The sequence below is a fragment of the Gopherus evgoodei genome, chromosome 1 (genome assembly GCF_007399415.2).
Source record: "Gopherus evgoodei ecotype Sinaloan lineage chromosome 1, rGopEvg1_v1.p, whole genome shotgun sequence".
Lineage (NCBI taxonomy): Eukaryota > Metazoa > Chordata > Testudines > Testudinidae > Gopherus > Gopherus evgoodei.
Window position 1 is genome coordinate 52,342,873 of NC_044322.1, and position 14,761 is coordinate 52,357,633.

General features: G+C 42.9%; 1 protein-coding gene across 5 annotated transcripts in view; it reads left to right on the forward strand.

The window, feature by feature from the left end:
* LOC115652287 (serine/threonine-protein kinase Nek3-like) overlaps nt 1-14,761 on the forward strand; it is a 62,154-nt gene that overhangs the window by 43,841 nt on the left and 3,552 nt on the right. For 4 of the 5 annotated variants that reach the window (XM_030564167.1, XM_030564140.1, XM_030564150.1 and 1 more), the window contains exons 9-15: nt 4,222-4,422; nt 5,298-5,367; nt 7,010-7,044; nt 8,264-8,366; nt 8,788-8,931; nt 10,524-10,658; nt 13,875-14,001. In XM_030564167.1, the coding sequence (XP_030420027.1) occupies nt 4,222-4,422; nt 5,298-5,367; nt 7,010-7,044; nt 8,264-8,366; nt 8,788-8,931; nt 10,524-10,658; nt 13,875-14,001 (815 nt within the window). The remainder of the gene's footprint in view (nt 1-4,221; nt 4,423-5,297; nt 5,368-7,009; nt 7,045-8,263; nt 8,367-8,787; nt 8,932-10,523; nt 10,659-13,874; nt 14,002-14,761) is intronic. The other variant, XM_030564177.1, reaches the window with a different exon arrangement.

Below are 14,761 nucleotides of genomic sequence, written 5' to 3' on the forward strand. Positions count from 1 at the left end.
AAAAGCCCTTCGAAATTTTGATTTTCATTTCCTGTTTGCCCAGCGTGGAGCTCTGATCAGCACGGGTGGCAGTGCAGTCCCAAATCCAAAAAGGGCTCCAGCATGGACCGTACGGGAGATACTGGATCTGATCGCTGTATGGGAAACAAATCTGTTCTATCAAAGCTCCGTTACAGAAGACGAAATGCCAAAGCGTTTGAAAAAAAAAATCTACAGGCTACACAGTGCTGCTTGACAAGTGTAACGGGAAGCCAGAGACTCAAATGGACGCTCATGGAGGGAGGGAGGGAGAGGGTACTGAGGACTCCAGCTATCCCACAGTCCCTAGCAGTCTCCGAAAAGTATTTGCATTCTTGACTGAGCTCTCAATGCCTGTAAGTTCAAACACATTGTCCGGCGTGGTTCAGTCGTCAATTTACTCCTCCCCCTCCCCCCCCGGTGAAAGAAAAGGGAAAGAAATCATTTCTTGACTTCTTTCAGTGTCACCCTATATCTACTGAATGCTGCTGGTAGACGCGATGCTGCAGCAGTGAAGAGCAGTATCCACTCCTCTTCTCTGCCCGGTGGCAGACGGTGCAGTAGGACTGATAACCGTCCTTGTTATCAACCCATGAGTGCTTCTGGCTGGCTTCAGGTGAGGCTGGCCGGGGGCGCCTGGGTGAAAATAGGGATGACTCCCTGTCATTCCCAGTGGATGGTACAGAACAGCTGGTAACCGTCTTCATCATAGCAATTGGGGGCTGAGCTCCATCAGCCCCCTCCCTTTCCTGTGTAAAGAAAAGATTCTGTCCTGCCTGGACTATCATAGCAGCGGCATGCTGGGCGCCTCTCCCCCGCATCGCTTAATGTCCTGCCTGGACTGTCATAGCACCGGGAGGCTGCCTCCCCCTCATTTTATCTCACTAACAAGTCATTGTTTCCTATTCCTGCATTCTTTATAACTTCATGACACAAATGGGGGGGGGACACTGCCACGGTAGCCCAGGAAGGTTGGGGGAGGAGGGAAGCAACGGGTGGGATTGTTGCAGAGGCCCCGTGAATGGCATGTAGCTCATCATTTCTGTGGGATCTGACACGGAGCAGCTGTACTCTCTGATACACTGGTTCTCTAGTACACTTGCCCCATATTCTAGGCAGGACTGACTCTATTTTTAGAAACCATAAAGGAGGGATTGACTCAGGGAGTCAATCCCAGTTTTGCTTTTGCACCCCCGGTTGATCTCAGCCAGGGGCACCCATGATAGCAGCAGACAGTACAGAATGACAGATAACCGTCATCTCATTGCCAATTTACACCGGCAGCAGACGGTACAGAACGACTGGTAACCGTCTCTGCTATCATGCAAAATCAAATGAATGCTGCTGTGTAGCGCTGGAGTATCGCCTCTGTCCACGGCATCCAGTACACATACGGTGACTGTAAAAAAAAAAAAAAAAAAAAAAAAAAAAAAAAAAAAAAAAAAAAAGCTGAATGGGCTCTATGGTTGCCGTGCTATGGCGTCTGCCAGGGCAATCCAGGGAAAAGGGGCGCGAAATGATTGTCTGCCGTTGCTTTCCCGGAGGAAGGAATTAGTGATGACATTTAACCAGAACCACCCGCGACAATGATTTTTGCCCCATCAGCCACTGGGCTCTCAACCCAGAATTCCAAGGGGCAGGGGAGACTGCGGGAACTATGGGATAGCTACGGAATGGCTACCCACAGTGCAACGCTCCGGAAATCGACGCTAGCCTCGGACCATGGACGCACACTGCTGAATTAATGTGCTTAGTGTGGTCGCGTGCACTCGACTTTATACAATCTGTTTTATAAAACCGGTTTATGTAAAATCAGAATAATCCCGTAGTGTAGACGTACCCACACATATCGCCTTTCTCCTACGCTGTTCCAGGAGCACTGCTAACCCTTTTGCGTTCATTGGGTAGCAGTGCAAAATACAAAGGGAAACTGAAGCATGTCTTGGATTCATAAAATGTATTACAGAAAATTTTCATTTCATCACAGATCTCTTTGTAACCTTCACAGTCAGCTTTGGACTTAACTATTTAAAGTAATTTTGTATCATATGCAAATTTTTGCCACATCACTGTTCACCCCCTCTTCCAGATCACTTACAAATATGCTAAACAGCACAGGTCCCAGTACAGATCCTTGGGGGACCCCACTGTTTACTGCTCTCCATTGTGAAAATGGACCATTTATTCCTACCCTTTGTTTCCCATCTTTTAACCAGTTACTGATCCATTAGAGGCACTTCTCTCTTATCCAATGACTGTTTACTTTGCTTAAGAGCCTTTGGTGAGGAACCCTGTCAAGGGCTTTCTGAAAGTCCAGGTACTTTTGTCCACATGCTTTTCAACACCCTTAAAGAATTCTAATAGATTAGTGAGGTATGATTTCCCTTTACAAAAGCCATGTTGACTCTTACATCTTGAGTGCTGTTTATTTTGAAACATCTAAAAGAAGTTTTTGTACTCCAACACTGTGTGCACAGAGGAAACTTTTCAATTGCATTATTACATTTCTTTGAATTAAAATTATTTCTTCTCTATCTTACCCCGATGCACCTTTTTACTTACAGTATTGGTTTTACACTTGCTGTATGTTAAATACAGGGCTGGAAGTGTAAAATGCACTTTTAGCCAAGGAGTTGAAGTTGGTAGCACAAGCCTTTCAACTTGGGACAAAAAATTAAATTCTGGCTCTAGTCTGAAAGTGAAAATGAATTTGGTGTTCTCACTCAAGATACTGTTTGCAAACATCACAAAATTTGATACATAATTTGCAGCAAGCAGCCTTTGCTAGAGAAGCTCAGGAGTAGAATATCAGGTGCCTGAGGATTGAAGTGGACGAGAAGCTGGATATGAGTCAACAGTGTGCCCTTGTTGACAAGAAGGCTAACAGCATATTGAGCTGCATTAGTAGGAGCATTGCCAGCAGATTGAGGGAAGTGATTATTCTCCTCTGTTGTGTCCAGTTTTGGTCCTCCCACTACAGAAGAGATGTGTACAAATTGGAGAGAGTCCAGTGGAGGGCAGCAAAAATGATTAGGAGACTAGAGCACATGACTTATGAGGAGGGGCTGAAAAAACTGGGCTTATTTAGTCTGCAGAAGAGAAGAGTGAGGGGGGATTTGATAGCAGCCTTCAACTGCCCGAAGGAAGGTTCCAGATAGGATGGAGCTAGGCTGTTCTCAGTGGTGGCAAATGGCAGAACAAGAAGCAATAGTCTCAAGTTGCAGTGGGCGAAATCTAGATTGGATATTAGGAAACACTTTCACTAGGAGGTTGGTGAAGCACTGGAATGGGTTACCTAGGAAGGTGGTGGAATCTCCATCCTTAGAGGTTTTTAAGGCCTGGCTTGACAAAGCCCTGTCTGGGATGATTTAGTTGGTGTTGGTTCTGCTTGGAGCAGGGGATTGGACTAGATGACTTCCTGAGGTCTCTTCCAATCCTAATACTCTATGAATACGTCTCAGAACGACGTTCACTTTTTTTGCAACAGCGTAACACGGTTGACTCTCATTTAGCCTGTGGTCCACTATAACCCCTAGATCCGTTTCTGTGGTACTCCTTCCTAGGCAGTCATTTCCCATTTTGTATGTGTGCAACTGATTGTTCCTTCCTGAATGGAGTACTTTGAGCAGGGAGTAGGACTAGATGATCTCGTGAGGTCTCTCCCAACCCTAATCTTCTATGATTCTATGCCATGCATTTTACCACTGTGCCCTGCCTCCGCTATTTTGGGAAGGTTGCAGTGCTAATAGTCCCTCATTTTCATTGGTATAGATACAGATGTATTAGATTGTATGGGACATGAACATATAGTAGATCGAAAGTGGAACTCCCAAAATATTGTTGTTCCTAGAAGTTTCCTGTCTGGAAGGCTTTATGTCCATGATTACAGTTGCAGTGTCAAGAATAAACTGTCACTATTATGTCATTACCAGAAATACAACTTACAAAGGTAGTACTGACTGACTATCAAAAACACTGGGTTCATGGCTGCTTAAGTGATAAAAGGCAGGAAGGTAAATACTTACCCTAGTAACAGAGTCCTGAGGTTTTCAAAACTCGTTGGCCCAATAGATATCATACAGTTACACAATATGCATTATTGCAGAAATAATTAAACGTTAACATTGCTCTCACATTATTTCAGCTTTTCTTTCCCTTCATATTTTCTTTCAAGGCTTTAAAATTATTTTCTTTCAAATTTAGTTTCAAGCCAATAGCTGGAAACATCTCATCCTTAAGATATGTAAAGGATCCTACAATCCACTTCCTTCTCATTACTCCTGTGAACTTCATTATTTAATAAAACAGATGTTTAAAAGAAATCCCAAGAACCGTCCATCAGCCAGTACTATTCTTGCAAGAGGCTGCTTAGCAAAACTTATCAAAAATTGTTTGCCACCAGAGGTATAGTGTAATTTTATTTTGTTTCCAATTAACAGAAGGTAGGGGAGGGGATAGCTCAGTGGTTTGAGCATTGGCTTGCTAAAACCAGGGTTGTGAGTTCAGTCCTTGAGGGGGCCATTTAGGGACTGGGGCAAAAATCTGTCTGGGGATTGGTCCTGCTTTGAGCAGGAGGTTGGACTAGATGACCTCCTGAGGTCCCTTCCAACCCTGATATTCTATATATACATATTTTTTTTAAAAGTAGTGCCTACATTTTAGAGGCTAACTCAAATACCTATATTGCCATATCTTGATGTTACTGAAAAATTACTACTTGGGAACCTACTTAAAAAGCATTTAAAATTAGTCACCATCCTCTGTTAATACAGGTTTACAAATCAGAACTATTACTGTAGGGGAGTTGCTGTTCTTATGTTGAATTGTGGTAATGTGATTAGGACTGTACAAGATCTGTATCTGTCCAGAGGAGTTTATAGTCTAGGAAACTAATGAAGAGGACAGATTCAGAAAGCACAAAGACCCAGATCCTCAAAGTGGTTAGGCACCTAATTCACATTGAAATCAAGTGGAGTTAGGCACCTAAATACATTCGAGGATCTGAGCCAAAATGACCAGGTGATGGGACCGGTACAAAACTGCAGAATCCTGCACACTTATAGTCTTCTCAGAAAAGTGGAGTTTTGATGAGGGATTTTTAAAATTAAAAAACACTGGTGTTTGATTTATGATTTAATCAATATTGGGTAGTTATTGCTAACTAGAAGGTGCCTTTGTTTCTGTTGATTAGCCTATATTTTTTGCATAAAATTTGTTGAGTAATCTGAAAAAACATTAAAATATGCACACTACATAGAATCTTTGTGTACAATTTTCAGATGACAGCTGAGTTTAAACAAATATTAAAGGAGACAAAGAAACACAAAGGTGATTTAGGAAGAAAAAAAGGTAATTTTTGTCAGAATGATTTTATAATTGACTTAAAAATGTATCAGAATAAGTGAGTATGAAATGCAGTATCTTAGAATCTAACATTAAAGAACATGTGTCAGTTCTGTGTTTTCAAATAAAGTTGAAATTATTTTTAAATGTGAAATCTTGAACCTGTTAGGATGCTACATAGTTCATCTTTGCAGAGTTTAGTAAGTACTTTGATTTTGCAAACTACACTTTGTTCCTTTACCATAAGGAACAAATTTATGTGATTATCTTTTAACACGAGCAGGGAAAGTTTATATGCCACATATTTTATTTGTAAGCAGTACTCTACTTTTGTGTGATAAATTTAAGGGTAATAGTATCACTGTCTGGTCTGAGGCTCCAGTTCAATGAAGTCTTTCTGCTCATGTGCATAACTTCAAGCATGTAAATTTTCCTATTAGAATACCTTCCTAGTTTAAACACTGTGTGTGGGGGTTTTTTTTGTTTACTCCCTGCGGATATTTACCCACTGCTCAAACCTGCTGCATGATCACAGACAATCAACAGTTCCTTTTTTCCACAGAGAGGTTCAGGGAAATTGAATAGCAGAAGTGTCTCAAAATGGGACTGAGGCAGTGATGAGCTCCCAAAATCCTAAGAACCGGTTCCCTACCAGGTTCTCGGCGGCAGGGTGAGTGTCTCTTCACTTGCTCCGGGTTTTCGGTGGCATTTTGGCGGCAAATCCTTCACCCGAAGTGAGTGAAGACCCTCCCCCCCGCCGCTGCTGCTGAAGTGCTGCGGAAGACCCGGTAGGGAACCACGCAGTGAGTACAGTACAAGCCCCATGTGCCTGTCCCCCAACCCTCCACATCCAACCCCAACCCATGTGCTGTCCCCCTCGGAACCTGCAAGTTTCTCCTCCCCCACCCCCCACTTGGGTAGCAGCAGCAGTCTGGGGCTCTAAGGGCTATTTTAAGGGCTGGGGCTCCCCTGCTTCTACCACCCCGGCCCTTTAAATAGCTGCTGGAGCCTTGGGGAAGTGGCAGGGCTCTGGTGGCTATTTAAAGGACTGGGGTGACAGAGGCAGCTGGAGCCCTGGCCCTTTAAACAGCCCCCGGAGCCCCCTGCCACCCCAGGGCTCTGGGGGCTATTTAAAGGACCTGCGGCTCCCCTGCTTCTACTCCCCTGGTCCTTTAGAAAGCCGCTGGAACCCTGGAGTAGTAACAGAGCTCTGGCAGCTATTTAAAGGACCGTGGCGGTAGAAGCAGCAGGAGCCCCGGACTTTTTAAATAGCCCCCAGAGCCGCGCAGCCCTACCCCAGGGCTCCAGCAGCAGGGCTCTGGTGACAATTTAAAGGGCCTGGGGCTCCAGCCCCTGCTTGGAGCCCCAGGCCCTTTAAATTGGCGCCTGTGGAAGCCGGGCCACTCCTTTAGCAATCGGTTCTACACCGGCTTCTAAATTTAACAACCGGTTCTTGTGAACCGGTGCAAACCGGCTCCAATTCACCACTGGACTGAGGTATATTGGCAGAGCAGTGAAGAAGCTTTCACAGAATTTTCCTTCAAAATGCCTGGCTCAGTGGTGTTAATTTCTTACCTTCAAGAGCACCACTTCAGCTGCTTATCTCAAATGTGGATTTAATTTTTGAACATGTCCATTAATTTATCAGGTGCTGTCAGAACAAGTGGACATTCTAATAATGGAGTAAGTACTCAAATATGAATACAAATATAATCCCTATTTTTTAAAATAACATATAGCAAATTGTTGTTGCTGACTAGTTACTGTATTAATAATCCATAGGCTGCTAGATCAGCAGTGAAGTGAATTGTGGTGGTATTTATATAAACATGTCACCCACATACACCTCTACCCCGATTATAATGCTGTCCTCGGGAGTCAAAAAATCTTACCGTGTTATAGGTGAAACTGCTTTATATCAAACTTGCTTTGATCTGCTGGAGCGTGCAGCCTCGCACCCCCCCCCCCGGAGCATTGCTTTACCGCGTTATATCCGAATTCATGTTATATTGGGTCACGTTATATCGGGGTAGAGGTGTATCTGATATAGTAGGTACTGTCCATCTGCTACAGTTAAAATTGCAACATTTTCTGATATAATCTCAGCTTCATATCCTTGTGGCTTTCTGAAATTTTGGTTTAGGGTCTTGCGTTTTCCATGTTTAGTCCCGTCCTAGAGGTGGATTTTATTTTAGTTTTAGTGAAAATCCCTCCAGTTGTTTGAGTTATGAGACAGTGGATAAAAATACACATACCCATTTTGCTCTAAAAACAAAAACATTGAACAAGCCACAGCAGAAACGGTTTGGCTTAGCCTCACTGAGAACTAGTGCCCATGCTTTATTTGGGGTGAGAGTAATTAAATTAAATTAAGTAAGTTATAAATGGCTGAAAGAGCACTTCTGAGCAAATTTTAGCAGAGCCTACACCATCCCCAGTGACTATATTTTTCAAAATAGAAAAGAGACATGTTGCCAATAGGGCTCACTTCCTTTCCCTGGCTGAATTTCTTAATTGGACCTGTCAATCTGGGAGCTTCCTGTTTGAGTGCACCTTGTTGTTCTCCATCTCAATTCCTATTCATTCATCCAATCCAGCTGCATCTATTCATTCTCCATTATTTTGCTTCTGCTTAAAATTTTTTTAAAGATGCATAGCTCTACATAAGTAAATTTGTGCTTGCTGTCAAAAATCCTAACTCTCTCTCAAGAAGGGACATACAGTATGAAATGGGGTATAGGAAGTGCAGTGCAATGGCTGGTTTGGTGTCGCTGTTATTAACTTTACTATACTTAACTAGTATTTTTGTCCAAAATGTACCAAAAAAAGACTTGCAAGGATTATTGTTTAATTGCTTTAACAATACAAGTAATGATTAATGCTGTCCTTGGACCTTTTAAAGCAATATGAAGATCAAAGTAGTACAGGTAGCAATTCAAAACTGGAGAACATTACCAAGCGCTTGAGTGAGAGGACACTGAAGCAAAAGGGTGCTGGTGAAGAGGGTAATGTATATTGAATTCTAAGTCTTATGCATTCTCTTATTTATAGTGATGCTGATCTGCTGTACATACAGCCAAATCTTTAACTTAAAAACATGGAGTACACAGCACTATAATTACAGAAAAAGGTGCCAGTACGCTTGCCTGCAAACTTTTTGAGATACAGTGATTATTGTATATTTCAGATTAAAGTCTTTCCCACAATGTTAGAAAAGCAGGTTCTTTGAAAACAAACAATTGCTGTAATAAAAATAAACAGACACATGGGACCAAATTGGAGTTGCACCCACTTCCATTAAGTCCAAATTTTGACCCATAGTGCCCAATCTCAATGTTGCTAGAGTACTTTATTGCTCTTTATAGTATTTTGTTTGAGCATGGAAATGTGTTAGAAGCTAGTAATCAACTTTTTCTTTTTCATTAGAAAACTGTGAAGTCCCCCCAAAGAATGCGAATTTGCCAAGTCCCCACAGAAAACATTGGGAAAGGGGAGAGTCAAATACAGTGGTAAATGTCCTGGAAAATGCATCCTTGCTTTCTTCCAGTTTTACAGCTGAGGAGGATGAAAGTAAGATCAGACTAAATGTATTTACAGTTGACTTTTATTTGTTTTTCATACAAGAAATGCACAGACTTCTTAATGGTGTTATAAAAAATGATTTTTTAGAAAATGATGGCACTATGCAAGGGGTATCTAATAATGACAAAAACCACCATACCAATAAGGATTTGAAGTAGTAAACAGTGCAGAAGAGAATAGGGGTCTGACCTTTAAAGTGTGATTTGAAAAGTCTGAGATAGATGCTAGCGGTGTTGGAAAGAGCCACAAGTGGAAAAAGCAGTGTTGACAGCAAAATGGTCATCATCTGTGTTTGACGAAGAGATTGTGCCTTGACCACAGTTATGTCCCTGTTACATGAAGCTAAACCACTTTAAGATGCTCTACATCAGTGCTTCTCAAAGCCAGTCCGCCGCTTGTTAGGGAAAGCCCCTGGCGGGGGCAGTTCACTGCTGCAGGCCAGTGGGGGCTGCAGGAAGCGGCGCGGGCTGAGGAATGTGCTGGCCGCCCTTTCCGCAGCCCCCATCGGCCTGGAGTGGCGAACTGCAGCCAGTGGGAGCCAAGATCGTCTGAACCTGTGGACGTGGCAGGTAAACAAACCGTCCCAGACCACGAGGGGCTTTCTCTGAACAAACGGCAGCCCGACTTTTAGAAGCACTGCTCTACATTGAGCTAACCTTGAGAGCTACTTATAAGATTCAGCTGATGCAGAATTCAGCTGCCCATCTTTTGAGTAGGGTAGGCTGGTGGGAGCATGTCATATTTGTGCTTCAGATTCTGTGCTGTTTTCAATTAATGTGCAGGTAATTCAAGTGCTGGTTATTGTTGACAAAGGCTGAAATGGCCTAGGCTCTAATTACTGTATCTCAGAGACTCTCTCTTTCTATGTCCTGCTGTGATGATAACTCTCAACAGGAACACTTCAGCACAGACATTTTACTGAAAAATGTACAAATTTTACCTTGTACAGTGCACCCACATACTGCAGTAATGGATGCCTTGTTCATGCTTATAGGACTATAGTTATTATTATGGGATAAATGTATATTATAAATAAATGTGAAAATTAGCATTACTATTTGATTACAAAATCAAAATATGAATGGTCAGAAAATTCCAAAAGTTAGGGGAGCAGATGATGCACCAAGCCATGAAATGGAAACTAAACATGTTTGGACTTGTGCATTTCCCTTGATTTCTGCTATAGGAGTGAGTTTTTCTTCTTTGTTAGAACTGGCCCCTCGGGCTCCATCCTGAGAGATTCATAGAGGCACATGATGTCCAGGCAGAGATGCTAAGTCTCTGCACTTGGTCCTGGCTTCTGCTGGCTTCCTGATAGAATCCAGAATCTCTTGCTGCCTTCAGTACCCTCATTCTGCTCTAGTGCTGACACAGTCAGCATCAGGTCACCAACTGAAGGAGTATGTGTTTGGCGAGCTGGGCAATAATGCTACAAGCTCAAATCTCCAGACCACACCCCTCTGTTATTTCTCTAGTAGATATCTCTATAATTCATTTTATTAATGGTATCTTATGTAGATAGGATGTTTCAGGGTATGATTTGCTAATGATCAATGATTTGCTAGTGATGTTTTTACTAGGTGGCTGTGTTATAAAATATAGTGAAGATAAACCACGCAAGCAGTGGCTCAAAGAAACTCCTCACACCTTGATGAATATTCTCAAGAATGCTGATATCAGCTTGGCATTTAAAACCTACACAATCTATAAACCAGGTAAATCCTGAGTCTGCAGGCAAACTGACATTTTGAAAATCAGATCCATAGTGATCAAAGTTTTTCATTATATAGCATTATTTATATGCTTGACTTTCAAAATCGCAGCAGATTTATTTTAAAATAATTTTATTAAACAAAATTTAGACTATTAAAAACAAATGAGAGAAATGTACGTACAGACTTGCAGCTGTGTGGTAAATCTCTTTACCACACACTTTCACCTACCATTTGTGGTGGCCATGTTGATGGCAGCCTTCTGGAAGGTATAAAAGAATTTCTTCTACCAGATTTGCTGCTTTTTTAGTACAAGTGGCAGAGCTTTGGGAAGCCCTGGCCCCAGGGTATGTCTATACTACAAGCATTACTGTGCTGCACCTACGCTGCTGTAGTGTAGACATTCGCTACAACGGCGGAAAGGATATTTCTGTTGCTGCAGTAAATCCACAACCTTGAGAGATGGTAAGTAGGCCGACAGAAGAATTCTTCCGTTGACCTAGCTGCATCTACAATGGCAGTTAGGCTGACCTAACTGTGTCACTCAGGGCTTGAAATTTTTCACAGCTTTGAGAAATGTAGCTAGATTGATATAGTTTTTAGGTGTAGACCAGGTGCCAGATTCTGATTCTATCTTGCATTCTTTTGCAGATTGCTTTATTATCTTGTTTAACTACTCATTTAACAGAGTGTAACAGCCTGTACTGATGCTGTAGGCATAGGAGAATGTCTTTCTTTGTGTCCAGTTTATGATTTGACATCATACTTTCTTTGCTTGTCCACATTTAAAAAATGAAGAAAGGGTTAAGGAAAAAGTTACAAGTATGATCTGAATTTTGAAAAACCTGCCTTACAGTGAGAGACTTAAGCTCAATTTATTTAGTTTACCAAAGAGAATGCTAAGAGGTCTAGGAGTACTACATGGGGAGAAGATTTCTTATAGCAGAGGGACAGATAAAGGGACAATGAGATCCAATGGCTGGAAGTTGAAGCTAGATAAATTCAGACAAAATAAAATATACATTAACAGTGAGAGTAAGTAGTCATTGGAACAGCTTACCTTGGGATTTGGTGGATTTTCCGTCACTTGAACTCTTTAAATATAGATTGAATGATTTTCTGAAATATATGTTATAGCTCAACCAGAAAATCTGAGCTAGAGACACGATTTGATAAGTGATATTTTTGGCCTGTGTTGTGTGGAGTTTCAGACTAGATGATCATAGTGGTCTCCTCTCTTAAAATCTATGAATGTGCTGATGTTGGTTGATTTCTCATATGGTAGCAGTGAGAGGTTGTTAATTTGAGAGAGCTAAATTCAGACAAGCTAATTGGCCTGAGAAATGAGAGTTCTTGGACCATGGAGCCCGATTTTGGCAGTATGTGTACTTTGTCTTGGGATGTGTGTAGCCCTGCAAAAACATAAGATGAAATTCACCCAATAGAAAAACGTTCTTTGAACGTGAGTGGTGGGAAGGCCTTCACATGGGCTACCTGCAGTAAGATTACTCCTGCGGACATTCTGTGCCAAAAAATTAAAAATTCTGCAAAATTCTGCAAATTGTGTTTGTCAAAATAACACTAGATAATCACACTAGTTTCAATTATTTTGGTAATTTATTTCAAAATACCTATCAGCAAATATTTAACAATACAGACACACACACATTTTCCCCCAGGAGTAGAGAGTTAAAGAAACCCCTGTGACAACCCAATTCCTGTTTCTCTGTCTCCTTCTCTCCCCCTCACCCCTCCACCCCCAGAGCCCAGGCAGGGGGCCAGACACCTACAACCCCTCTCCGCAATAGCCCAGCTGTGGTGCCAACCCCCAGCCAATACACCCAAACCCCCTTCTCCCCAGAGCCCAGTTGTGGGGCCCCTGGCCCAAATACCCATACCCTCTCCCCCACCCCAGAACCCAGCTGTAGGGCCCCCGAGCCCAGCTGCGGGCCCCCCCTTTGTCCAGATACCCATTCCCCCTCCCCTCCAAGCCCAGCTGCAGGGCCCTCCCTTGCCCAGATATTTGTACCCCCTGAGCCCAGACACCCACCCTCTCCCCCTCCCCAGAGCCTAGCCATGTCCCCCCAGCCTCCCTCCTGCCCCGGAGTCCAGGGATCCAGAGGGAGAAACAGCCTGATGCTTGGTCCCAGGCTTGCACAGACTTTCCTGAGTGCTACCCTCTCCTTCCCTCAGGGCATGCGAACTCTAGCAGCCAGGAAGCCTCTAACTCCCTGTCCCTCCCCTGCAGTGTCTTCTGTGTGTGAGCTGGGCTCTGCCAGGTCCAGCAGCCCCTCATGGTGGCCAGCAGTGCTGCAACCCATTTCTGTGGGGGAAAGGAAATTCTGCACACACAACGTTAATTTCTGCAAAATTCTGCATTGCGCAGTGACATAGAATTCCCCCAGGAGTAAGATAGGGTGAATATTACCAATAACTATGTCTTCACTGCAGGATTAACTCGAATTAGCTACATCCAAATTAACTTGTCTTGAGTTAGCCTAGCTCAAGTCAAAGCAACCATGCTGCAAAACAACACTTAGGTCTTGTCTACACTGTCACTCACAGTGCTGAAACTTTCTTTGCTCGGGGTGTGAAAAAACAGCCCCCTGAGCGATGCACTTTAAATTGGCAGTGTTGCTAGTACTCTAGTGCTGGGAGCTATTCCCCTCACAGAGGTGGTTTTATTACAGGGCTGGGAGATCTCTCTTCCAGCACTGGAGCCATGACTACACAGCCATGTTAAAGCGCTGCTGCTTTAACATTGGCTGTGTGGACATACCCTTAGCTGCACAAAATGATTGGTTTATTGCACAGAGTGATTGTATTAGCAACACAGAGCAATTGTGTTAGCAGCTGAATAATTGTGCTAACTCGAGCTGTAGCTAAAAGGCTTGTCAGCTCAAATAAAAATACTACCACACTCAAATTAAGGGGTTTTGTGTGTAAATGGAACGCAAGTTAAAGGCAACGCTCAAGTTATAATTTGGGTTAACTGCAGTGAAGACAAACTTTATGTTTTATGGAGCTTAGTTTGGTTGGAGGAGTTAACAAAGTGGGCTGTAGAAAGAATTTAGAATCAATATTCAAAACTTGGGGGACTGACATTGGGAGGTGTGAATTTTGTTGACATTTCATTTTGGTTCTGAAACACTTTTAGCTTTCTTTTTTCACACTAAATTATTGTGGGTTCCCTTTCTCCCCCCCGCCTTTGTTTCAAAGTCTCTGAAGACTTATTGAGAGGTCCACTCTCTGAGGAAACCAAAGTATCTGATGAAATAGATGGTGAAGGTGAAGCCATTATAATGGATCCTGAGAGGCTTGAACCAAGATCTGATGAAGAAGACACGTATGTTCCAGCACAGCTTAAAAATTATATTCAGCTCTCATGGTTTTCTTTAGATTTGTTAGAGCAATTGCTCAAAAATAACCTTTTCTCTTGAAAATCTGGAATGTTTTATCATTTTTCAGCATATAAATTCATGCCTCTTTTATCTGACCACATTTATTGCTACTAAAGTATAAAATTCAAAATACTTTTTCATTACTATATTTCCCATACTTGCCACATTGTGGTGAGCCAAATGGGAATGAGCTGTTCCCACTGTAATAAACTCCTTCCTCATCACTCAGCCTGATGAGAGACTAAGGGCTTGTCTACACTGGCACTTTACAGTGCTGCATCTTTCTCACTCAGGGGTGTGACGTGACACCCTTCCCCTTGAGAGCTGCAAGTTTCAGCTCTGTAAAGTGCCAGTGTAGACAGTGCACCAGTGCTGGGAGCTGTTCCCCTTGTGGGGGTGGTTTTTTAATCACTCTTCAAGCGCTATGCCGTAACTACACACCCATATTAAACGCTGCCGTGGACAGTACTTTAACATTGCTAGTGAAGACATGCCCATCTGCCTTCAAGCTGCCTGCCATGCTATCTCTGGTGCAAGTGCAGCCATTTCAGATGTGAAGTGGTGAGATGTGCGGCAAGTGAGCACACCTACAGCCTCAGGAACAGTTATCGTATGGCTGCAGTGTGGTTTAGGATGCCGCATGTCTACTGAATGGCTGCTTATCTCTTGCTGGTCTGTCAGTAGGACTTTTCAGACTCCACACTG